The sequence below is a fragment of the Cebidichthys violaceus genome, unplaced genomic scaffold (assembly GCF_023349555.1).
Source record: "Cebidichthys violaceus isolate CVI_PGR_0920_01 unplaced genomic scaffold, fCebVio1.0.p SCAF_55, whole genome shotgun sequence".
NCBI classification, from domain to species: domain Eukaryota; kingdom Metazoa; phylum Chordata; class Actinopteri; order Perciformes; family Stichaeidae; genus Cebidichthys; species Cebidichthys violaceus.
In genome coordinates this window covers 385727-397234 of record NW_027176761.1, presented here as the reverse complement: position 1 = coordinate 397234, position 11508 = coordinate 385727, and the positions used below count along the sequence as shown (strand labels likewise).

Here is an 11508-nt window from a genome sequence, read left to right as displayed (position 1 = left end):
AATATCAAGCGTTATTCAGTTCCCTCTTTTGTTGCCTCAAATCCATTCTGAAGTGTCTATTAAAGGAGTCGTGGCCTTTTTGTCGCCCGAGCGCCAGACTGCACAGGAGGGGGAAAAGGAGGGAGAGAGGAAAAAAAGGAAAAGAGCAACGCATAATCTCCTATGTATGGCAGATAAAAGGAGAGAATATCGCCATCTTTCCGCTCTGCTCTCCACATCTCCTAATCGCTTTTCCGACGTTTCAATCTGCCAAGGCCCTAATGAAAATATGATGAGGCGGATCTATGGTCCTCGGGGACGGATGGAGGGATGGGAGGTGAGGGGAGGGGAGGGGAGGGATGGAACGAGGGATGGCTGCAGAGGGAGGATGAAGGGAGAGAAAATACACTCTGTCCTTATTTCTGGGCTCCGTCGGGGATACATAGTTCTTGGAGCTTTCTATTTAGATGTTGCTGCTGCCGGAGTGTGTCTCGCTCTTCTGTTTCATTCTCTCTCTTTATCTCTGCCATCCTCATTTTCCCTCTGTATGTGTGTGTGTGTGTGTGTGTGTAAGCAGGATAAATGTGTTTATTTTTTAGTTTCTATTCCTTTTTTCTTATTTGAACTCCCACCGGCTGCCTCTACCGCCTTCTGCCTTCCAAGGAAGATGTAACTTCTTCTTAATCATTCTAATGCTCCCTGTTTTACCCCCACTTTTTTTCTGTCTGCACTCTCCTATCTCTTTTTTTTTTTTATAAATCCTGCAGCTGTGTACAAAATGTGTGTGTATATATGTGTGTGTCTGGCTGCAGATGCATCAAAGGCTTTTTTTTTTTTAACCGTCCCGTGTCTGTTTCCCTTTCTGTCAGACGGTGATGATGACCCAGCAGGGCTGTCCTGGGTGCCTTCCTCGCCCTCCAGTAAAGACGTGGCATCGCCCTCACAGATGCCCGACGGCTGCTGCGACCTCGGCATGGCCACCGGCGGCGAGGAGGAAGGAGGCGCCGGTCTGCCGTACCCCTGCCAGTTCTGTGACAAGTCCTTCAGGTGAAACACTGGCTGTCGCCTGCCTCCCCGAGATGCGGCCGGTTCCGTCTCGGTGCCCGTCGCAGACTATGACACTAATATTATATCTGGCTGTTCAGCTGCCTCCTCATATGCTGAATATCAATGTGTACGTGAATAAACAGTATTCTCAATATCGCCATGGTAACATGGAGCAGTAAGGCAAACAGTGAAAGGAATGAGGTGAATACATTTCTCACACACATCTCCAGGGACTAGCCAAGACCCACTTTAAGAACAGCTGTCACACACACACCATAAAGTCATCATCACGATCCTCTGTATTACTTCTTATACCCAGCTGTCCTCTCTATTCCTCTGATTAGATGTATGCAGTGATTTTAGAAACAGTTTTTGTTACCAAAGATGACCACGTTATATTTATCAGGGAGTGACGTGTCCAAGCGGCACAAACCAGCGTTCATCTTTTAGATCTTTTTCTGTTCATTTCGTTGAACATGTGCTTACTTCCTTACATTTATTGCGGTGTGGAAGTTTTCATTTTGTCAAGCAACTTCGTAAACTGAGAAAATGAGAGCCTTTGTGAACGACTGTCCGTCTCCCGTTGATTCCCCTCAGCCGTCTGAGCTACCTGAAGCGCCACGAGCAGATCCACAGCGACAAGCTGCCTTTCAAGTGTACCTTCTGCAGCCGTCTGTTTAAGCACAAGAGGAGCAGAGACCGCCACGTCAAACTCCACACAGGTAGATAGTAAGCCCTCCAGGCCCGCTAAGCATGCATCGGCATAGGAACACCAAATGGGATGCAGATCCACATTCATTTGATGAACGTGGATTCTTTTTCAAGAATTGAAAAATGGAAAACACCAGAATCAGACTTGGCAACACATTTATTCTGACAATATATATATATATATATATATATATATATATATATGTATATATTTTTTTTTCTGATCACCTCTCTTAAATATGCTACTTGATACAGGAGACAAGAAGTATAGTTGTCAGGAGTGTGAAGCTGCGTTCTCCCGCTCTGATCACCTGAAGATCCATCTGAAGACACACAGGTAACTGCTTCTGATCTTGTCTTTCTTTTTACTCTTGACTCTTATTTGACTCTTTCTATTTAGATCTTAAAAAAAATTGCTTTTGATTCATAATTTGTTTTTCTGATTCGTGATTGTTTTTTGTTCTTTACATCATTATTGACACCTCCAGCTCCAGCAAACCGTTCAAGTGCAGTGTGTGTAAGCGTGGCTTCTCCTCCACCTCGTCACTGCAGAGCCACATGCAGGTAAACAATGCCTTGATGCTACTGCTCACTGCTGACATTTTCTATAGATATTGCAATAACATCGTTATCATGAATTTGTTTGGGCATGAGTACAGAAGGCCCCTAGCTTACCGTCATCAAATGAAACCTTTTGACGGAATGTTTTACAACACGTGCGTCTTTAAATCCTGACTACCCTCTGACTCTGGCAGGCTCACCGCAAGAACCGAGAGCACCTCGCACTGAGGAGTGAGAGGGATGGAGGGAAGAAGGGAGCAGGAGGAGACGCTGACCAGGAGCTGGACCTCTATATGTGTGATTACTGCGAGGAGACGTTCAGCCAGACGGACGAGCTGGAGAAACACGTCCTGACCAGACACCCCCAGCTGTCTGACCGAGCCGACTTGCAATGCATCCACTGTCCAGAGATCTTTCTGGACGAGGCTTCTCTCCTCACGCATATTGAAACGCAGCATGCAAACCGCAAACACAAGTACTACAGGCTTGCTTTTTGACACTGATTTTCATTCATGCGCAGTAATGGTATGTCGCTTGCGTTTAACTGGTCTTTTTGCTACTACCCCCCCCTCCCCCCAGATGTCCTGTCTGTTCGGAACAATTCCCATCTGTGGAGGATGTCTACTGCCACTTAGACAGCCATCGCCAGCCTGACTCCTCCAACCACAGCGCTGCCAGTCCTGACCCTGCGCTGGGCAGTGTGGCCTCTATGAGCTCGGCCACTCCGGACTCTAGTGCCAGTCTGGAGAGAGGCTCCACGCCGGACTCTACCCTAAAGCCCAGCCAGGGCATCGAACGAGGCCGCAGAAGAGGCATCGACTCTGTGGACGACATTGTGATAAGCCTGGGTCATCAAGGTGGAGGTACGGTACAGTCAGTCACTTATCTACAGAGCAGCCAGTCCAGTTACATCTAATGATTTGATGACTTGGTTTGTATGTTCAGACTACCTCTGTGTATTTCTAATTCAGCGGTTGGCCTTCCTATCTCCACAGGGGGAGGAGCAAACTGGGCTAAAGTGACGTACTCTTGCCCTTACTGCTCAAAGAGAGACTTTCACAGCCTGGCGGTGTTGGAGATCCATTTGAAGACCATCCATGCAGATAAGCCGCAGCAGAGCCATACGTGTCACCTCTGCCTAGACACTCTGCCAACGCTTTACAACCTCAACGAACATGTGCGCAAAGCTCACCGTACCAGTGGAGGAACCATCGGCACAGCGGCGGCGACTTTTCCCCTGCTGCAGTTCACCAACGTCACAGCGTTCCACTGTAACTACTGCCCAGACATGTTTGGAGACATCAACTCTCTGCAAGAACACATCAGAGTGTCGCACTGCCTGCCTGGTGGGATTGTGGCGGGGTCCACCACATTAGGTGTGTTGTTGGAGAAAGCTACTCTTCCTAAAGAATGGAAAGTGACTTAAATATGTCTATTGGTTGTGCTTGTGCATTGATTGTTAAGAGGGCCTGTATGGTTTCCGGACTGAGAAAGGCTGTTGAAATATATAGCATGGTTAGTATCTGGTTAAGTGGCCATAGTATGGAATGTGTATGTGCATTACCCTATTGCATCATATTGTCATTTAAAGGAAATGAACAATGCAACTTAATTCCTCCTTTCTAGAAGGGAACCATGCCTTCTTCTGCAACCAGTGCTCCATGGGATTCTTGACGGAGTCTTCGTTGACGGAACACATTCAGCAGACGCACTGCACCTCCATCGTAGGGGGCGGAGCTGCATCTGGAGGAGGGGTGGCCAAACTGGAGTCTCCTGTACTGCAGACTGCATCGCAGTCCTTCATGGAGGTGAGAATTAGTCAAGAATTACATTTCAGGAATTATCTTTCAGCCAGAGTTGAAAATAATTGGTGGTGGGCCTGCCTGGCTTTGCACACGTCAAAGCTATTACCAATCTGTGGTTGAGCTGATAAACAATAAGCTGGTTCCTATTTAATTAGGTTGTTTCCTTTACTCTGTCATGAGCCCAATTAAGTGTTAAATGATGCATACTGCTCATGCAATTCTGATTAATGATAATTTGACTTTACAAATTACTTTCTGAGTTGAGTCTGCAGTTACGGTGAATAATTGCTGGTCTGGTCTGGACTTAAAATCGTATGCTTTATTACTTACTGCTTTTTTGTTCCCAAATTGTATTTAATGCAGACTTCACCGACCACAGTTCTCTGTTAATCATCAGTCTATTATTTCTGAACTTAAAAGTTATAATGATGACTTAAATGTAATGTCTCTGCTTGTCTCCATGTCGCTCTGTCTTTCACTTCTTCTCTCTGTATCTTTCCAATATTCTGTTTTACTCTTCAAGAACTAAACAACAGTATTTCGTAATATTCATTAAAAAGTAAAGTAAAGAGTTATTTTTTCTCGTACAGGTTTACTCCTGCCCTTACTGCACCAATTCTCCTATCTTCGGCTCACTCCTCAAGCTCACCAAGCACATAAAGGAGAACCACAAGAACATCCCGTTGGCGAACAACAAACGGCAGGCAAAGGTTGCCGACCTAAGCCCCGCCTCCTCTGACATAGAGATCTCCTCCCCGAAGCGCCACAGACTGGGAGGGGACTCCACCCCCTCCATGGGGAGCAACGGGGACTACCCGTGCAACCAGTGTGACCTGCGATTTTCCAGCTTTGAGGGTTTCCAGGCCCACCTGAAGTCACACCTGGAGATGCTGCTTAGGCGCCAGTCCTGCCCCCAGTGCAACAAGGAGGACTTTGAATCCCAGGAGGCGTTGCTTCAACACCTGACAGTGCACTACACCACCACGTCGACCCAGTATGTGTGTGAGAGCTGCGATAAGCAGTTCTCCTCAGTAGATGACCTGCAGAAACACCTGCTAGACATGCACACGTTTGTCCTGTACCACTGCACTCTCTGCCAGGAGGTCTTTGACTCCAAGGTCTCCATACAGGTGAATGCAACATCTTCCTTCCTTTGAGTGTTACTTATTTTCCTTAATATTCACATCGCATTTAATACATTAGTGGAACAACCGTTGAAATTCACCAAATGGGATCGCTTCTTTTTTCCACTTTCTGCCATTTAGGTGCATTTGGCAGTGAAGCATAGCAATGAGAAGAAGCTGTTCCGCTGCACAGCCTGTGCCTGGGACTTCAGGAAGGAGTCTGATCTTCAGATCCATGTTAAGCATAACCACCTGGGCCAGAGGTCAGGCCTCCCAGGGGGGCTCGGAGCAGGTACTGTACATCTTTCCTGGTAGGATTGGCTAAGTTTCATTAGAAAAGTAGACCTGACTCTCTGAAAATAAGCACAGTGATCCCAACCCCAAAAAAATACTTATCTTGACCCAAATTCTTTCCCATAGGACTCAAGCCCCGGAAGTGCATCTTCTGTGGTGAGACGTTTGGAACAGAGGTGGAGCTCCAATGCCACATCACCACACACAGCAAGAAGTTCACGTGTCGCTTCTGTGGCAAAGCTTTCCAGGCCATGTCGCTGCTAGAGAGACACCTGAGGGAGAAGCACTGCTTCTTCGATGGTGGCAGCATCACCGGCAACGGGGGCGGCACAGGGAGTGGCGGGAGTCAAAACGGGACGCCCAACGGGCTGGCGCAGACCTCCAAGCGAGGAGGAGGAGGAGGAGGGGGAGGAGGAGGAGGAGGAGGAAGTGGTGGCAATGGAGGCGCAGGAGGCGTTGAAAGAGCAACAGTGGCGGCGGCCGAACAAGCCGACCTGCAGAACATGCTGCTGAAGAACGCAGTTGCGGGAGGAGGAGCTGGCCAGGGAGGAGACACAGCCAACAGCCACGAGGCAAGCGGAGGCGAGGAGGAGCTGGACAATTCAGAGCCCATGTATGCCTGTGATATCTGCGGGGCAGCCTACACCATGGAGTCGCTTCTGCAGAACCACCGACTGCGTGACCACAACATCAGACCGGGAGATGATGACGCTTGTAAGATTTGTTTTCAATCATCAACTTCTTGTTTATACCTTTTTAATTTTTTTTTTTTTTACAGGACATAAAATATGTGTGACGATAATGATGATAACAGTAATTTCGTACACCAGGTTCTCGAAAGAAGAAGGCAGACTTCATCAAGGGGAACCACAAGTGCAATGTGTGCTCCAGAACATTCTTCTCCGAGAGCGGGCTTCGTGAGCACGCTCAGACGCATCGCGGCCCCGCCAAACACTACATGTGTCCGATATGTGGCGAGCGCTTCCCCTCTCTGCTTACCCTCACCGAACACAAGGTGCTGCTCTCTGGCCTGTTTATGTGTATGGCTGTGTGCATGTCTTTTGAGCTGTCTATGTTTCAGCGTGTCATTTTGAGGTTTACATGTCGGTGGATACCCTCATAGGTATAAAAACACTGCTTTTGTTTTTCTCGTGTGTTACTTTTTGGTTGCTTTCTCGCTGTCTTTTGATCCAGAAGCTTCTTCGGCTGCTTTGAATTTAGAATGTTAAACTGTCCTAAGAGAGGCAATTACACTACAGGAAAAAAAATATTCAAAAAATGTGTTGTGCAATGCCGCTACAGTCAGTCAGTATTATACCAACCGTGCATGTTTCTGGTTATGCTTGGATAAAAGGTTGTATCACTCACTACTTTTTGCATCATTATGTTCATGCTTTTTGTCTATATTCCCTCTCTGCAGGTGACCCACAGTAAGAGCCTGGACACAGGTACCTGTCGAATCTGTAAGATGCCCCTGCAGAGTGAGGAGGAGTTCATAGAGCATTGCCAGATGCACCCTGACCTCCGCAACTCCCTCACCGGCTTCCGCTGCGTCGTCTGCATGCAGACCGTCACCTCCACCCTGGAGCTGAAGATCCACGGCACCTTCCACATGCAGAAGCTCTCCGCCGGTTCTACGCTCGGAGGAGCTGGAGGAGGAGGTGGGAATGGCGGAATAGGAGGAGGGAACGGATCTGCCTCTTCATCCCCTAACGGGCAGCTGCAGCTGCACAAGTTGTATAAATGCGCCTTCTGCCTAAAGGAGTTCAAGAACAAAGGGGAGCTGGTGAAGCTGGACGTCAACGGCCTGCCTTATGGCCTCTGTGCTGGCTGCATGAGCAGGTGAGTGGCCAACTTATAAACCCTGTGGATGATGGCGTGTGTTCATATAGAGATATTTATTTTAAATCAACATCGGTACATCGGTACAGCTTTGCCACAGAGTTTCAAACATGATTAAGTCTCTCACACATTATTACCGGGCTGAATACTTGGATTTGGTATTGCTGTCACTATCTTTTCTCCGTACTGGAGCCTTAAAGGGAAGGAAGTCTGCGCTAAATATTGTTTAGCAACAGTTAATATTACTGAAATCAGCTAAAACAAATTGAAATGTTCAATCAAATCAGGGGCACGAACGGCCAGAGCCCGAGCCAGGGAGGACCCGCCACGCCAGGGGACACGCAGGGAGAGAAGGCCATGGGCGGGCTCAGGTGTCCGGAGTGTGGCGTGAAGTTTGAAAGCGTGGAGGACTTGGAGAGTCACGTCCAGACAGATCACCCGGAGATCAGCCCTGAAACCAGTGCAGCGGGGAAGAAGGCTGAGGCTTCACCTGCACCTAAGGTGAGACAGGACAGACTGAGAGAAGACAGAGAGAAGTGCTTCTATGGGAATAGTTGGATTAAACTTCCTACTCAAAACCTCTCAAACCATTTTCATTTTTACTAAGATGAGGAGGACCTTTGGTAATAGGAGTAAATCAAAAATATCTCTGCTCAAATACTGAAAACTAGAATCAGACTGGAATCTTAAATGTCAATACCTCTGTAGTGCTTCTCAACAAAAACTACCACACACAAATGAACGGAATTGAGAGCACAGTGGGGTAGATGAAACATTACCCAATATCATTGTGGCCATTAATTCATGTTAATAAGAAAAACAGCATTTAAAAGATGGAGACATTTTCAGGAGACTCAAAAATCCTGCTGAACTGTATGTTTGCATGAGGTGTGTGTGTGTGTGTGTGTGTGTGTGTGTGTGTGTGTGTGTGTGTGTGTGTGTGTGTGTGTGTGAGAGAGAAGTGTTGGTGCGTGCTGCTGCTTTTGTATCTGTAGCCTGCATACGTGTGCTTGTGTGTATGGCGGTGTGTGTCAGCTGAGCCCCACTGGGTCCTGCGGCTGGGGCGTGCTGAGGCATTGTGGGAGCTGTTCGTTCTACTTGATATTGACAGTCAGGCTCCCCGGGACTTGCCACGTGTTTAGGTGTGAGAGTGTGTACTTGCAAGTGAGCGTGTGTGTGTGTTTGTGTATGTATGTGTGTGTGTGTGTGTGTGTGTCAGAGGCAGTTCCTAGGGACCCTCTGTCTTACCTGCACCTTTGTTTCTGCTTAGTCTAACAGCACAAAGCAGACAAAGTAGGATTTTTCTGTGTGTGTGTGTGTGTTTGTGTGTGTGTGTGTGTGTGTGTGTGTGTGTGTGTGTGTGTGTGTGTGTGTGTACTCAGTCTAGCAGGCTGAAGCAGCAGAGAGATAGTGGAAGTGGGGCCTTTGTGTATTTTGTATGTGTTTGTGCATGAGTGATCGCTGTGTGCTGTGAATGGATAAGCAGAGCCTCTGCTTCTCTCTCTCTTTGTTTCTGTGTCTCTCACCCTTGTTTCTCTGGCTCTTTATCTCTTTCGTCCTCTCTTGTCCTCTTTTCTTCTCCACTCGTTTCCTCTGTTTCTGTTTCATTGCTTCTTCCCTTAATCTTTTTCCTGTTCACTCCCTCCCTTATTAATTTCTTTCTCTCTCTCTCTTTTTCTCTGCAGAGGCATTACGTGTGTGTTTGTGTGTGTGTGTGTGTGTGTATGTGTGTGTAACTGCATGCTTCTTCTTCCTTTCACCAAATCTCCAAAGACTTGGACTTTCAGTATTGCTTGATTAGTGTGAGACTTTGAGGGGTTCACATGTCTGCATGTTGAGGTTTGAAAGCTTAAAAGAAAGAGTGCCATTTAATAAAAAAATAATAATAATCATTTCTTACGCTTATCCTTTTTTGTGCATTTATACCTTTCTCTTTCTTGAGCACGAGGGTTTACTTTCTTTCTATTTACAGGTAAATCATTTCTATGGCTACAATATGATTAAATATAATTTTTCTGATCAACCTAACTAAATATAAAACATTATGCTTTCACAGTTATTAAAACACTCAAATATGATGCATTACTTTGTATTTTATTTTATTTTTTGTTGTGTCTTTATCTTACAGAAGAAGACCTACCAGTGTATTAAATGCCAAATGACCTTTGAGACGGAAAGGGAGATCCAGATTCATGTCGCTAATCACATGATCGGTGAGTGCGCAGCTCTTCCACTCTGTTTGTGTGTGTGTGTGTGTGTGTGTGTGTGTGTGTGTGTGTGTGTGTGTGTGTGTGTGTGTGTGTGTGTGTGTGAGAGAGTGTGTGTGTGTGTCTGTGTTGATGATGCATTTCGGTGACTGAATGTCTCGTCTCTTCGTGTTTTGTTTTTTGTTTCCCTCGATTTGTCAACACAACTATTGCAATTCCTGCACACTGTTGATATAAAGCTAGCCAGAATAACACACACACACACACACACACACACACACACACACACACACACACACACACACACACACACACACACACAGGGTGTAAAAGAAGACAAATATTGCATCACTCCGAACATTAAACACCTGGCTATTCATCCCTTAATGTGAGGGTTACTAGCTTGGCCTGGATGAAGTCAAACACCACGTAGCATGTGATGCTCTGATGCTGCTGGGGGGCAAATCAACACTGAGGACAGTCCTAATGTACTGTTGCACTCCTGGAACAATGTAATGCATTATCAAAATGATAATGTATAGGTCAGCTTCATCATTGAGAAGCCATTATTGCCTTTTAAGGGCTGAGAAAAGGTTATATAAAACTGTTTATGAGTGCACATATTATAAGTGGAGTGTGTGTGTGTGTGTGTGTGTGTGTGTGTGTGTGTGTGTGTGTGTGTGTGTGTGTGTGTGTGTTTAACGAAAAACTACCTCTGTAGTTTGGAGTCTATGTTCTTTTATGAGCGTCCCCTGTGACAGTTTTTTCAACTCGCTGCTAATTTGCTGCCTTAGCATCTCTGTCGTCATGGAGATTAACGAGGTAGACCTGCGAGGTGTTCTGGGGAGCAAACGCTCTGCGCCCCCCCACCCTCTGCCCCTCTCGCCAGACCTGACAGGCACTCCCATAGTCACCGATGTACTCTGAGGTGTGTGTGTGTGTGCGTGTGTGTGTGTGTGCGTGTGTGTGTGTGTGTGTGTGCGTGCGTGTGTGCGTGTGTGCTGACCTTGCTCGGAGTCGTCTGGAGACGTTAGAAGAGAGATTTGAAACAGAAGTACAGCTGGAGTAACTTTTACTTCCTTCCCCCGTGAACCACACACACAGTCATACACACACACACACACACACACACTCACACACACAATCATAGATGCACAAACAGGGAAAAACGCTCTCACACATGAAAGAACACAAGTATAGCTAATCTCTTATCTACTGTTCCTCTCTGCGCGTCTTCTTTGCTCTTCACTGCGTTCACGGAACAACTCCCTTTCATTCTTTCTGTTTTTTTGTCCTCCTCTCCTCCTCGCGTCCCTCGAACCGTCTCCTTTCCCTGCTTCTAACCTTCTTTGATCTCCTTCCACGTCTTCCGTTTCACCTCAGTTTCCTCCACCCTGAGAATCCTGGCAGTCATTCTGCCATTTCCCACACTACACACACACACTACACACACACACACACACACACACACACACACACACACACACACACACACACACACACACACACACACACACACACACATCCCTACACAGTGGTGACACTTTTGGGTTAATTAATGTGCTAATTGTGTGAAAGCGTAGCACAGATTAATTATGAAATTGAGGCAGATTATTTTGAAGGGCTTGCCCACCTTCTATTATTACATTTTTGACACCCCCACCCTGAGAAGAAGGGAGCAAATAATAAAGAGAAAGATCTTATTTGGAATAAAAGCATTAGAGGTGAGACAATTACCAGATCAAGGAGAAAATGTGTCATCTGTCATTTTCTCCCTTTCACAGTACGTCTTTCATTTTGTTGTTCTCTGCTCGCTCTAATCAGATCACACAGTCATGAATAAAAGCTCAAACATCTGATTCCTCGGTTAAGCAGTATTCAATTTCCCATTCATTAAGCCAAATGCAATTGGTTTCAACTGGTGGTGAACATGTGAAT

The 11508-nt window shown here is 46.4% G+C and overlaps 1 protein-coding gene across 1 annotated transcript in view; it reads left to right on the top strand.

Moving 5' to 3' along the window:
* Positions 1-853: 853 nt before the first annotated feature.
* Positions 854-11508, top strand: part of znf423 (zinc finger protein 423) — a 75398-nt gene continuing 64743 nt past the window's right edge. The window contains exons 1-15 of the mRNA XM_068731925.1: positions 854-1026; positions 1624-1748; positions 1993-2074; positions 2226-2301; positions 2493-2773; positions 2878-3161; positions 3294-3674; positions 3925-4106; positions 4694-5233; positions 5369-5519; positions 5648-6235; positions 6352-6536; positions 6942-7363; positions 7651-7864; positions 9492-9576. Of these exons, the coding sequence (XP_068588026.1) occupies positions 926-1026; positions 1624-1748; positions 1993-2074; positions 2226-2301; positions 2493-2773; positions 2878-3161; positions 3294-3674; positions 3925-4106; positions 4694-5233; positions 5369-5519; positions 5648-6235; positions 6352-6536; positions 6942-7363; positions 7651-7864; positions 9492-9576 (3697 nt within the window). The 5' untranslated portion in view covers positions 854-925. The remainder of the gene's footprint in view (positions 1027-1623; positions 1749-1992; positions 2075-2225; positions 2302-2492; positions 2774-2877; positions 3162-3293; positions 3675-3924; positions 4107-4693; positions 5234-5368; positions 5520-5647; positions 6236-6351; positions 6537-6941; positions 7364-7650; positions 7865-9491; positions 9577-11508) is intronic.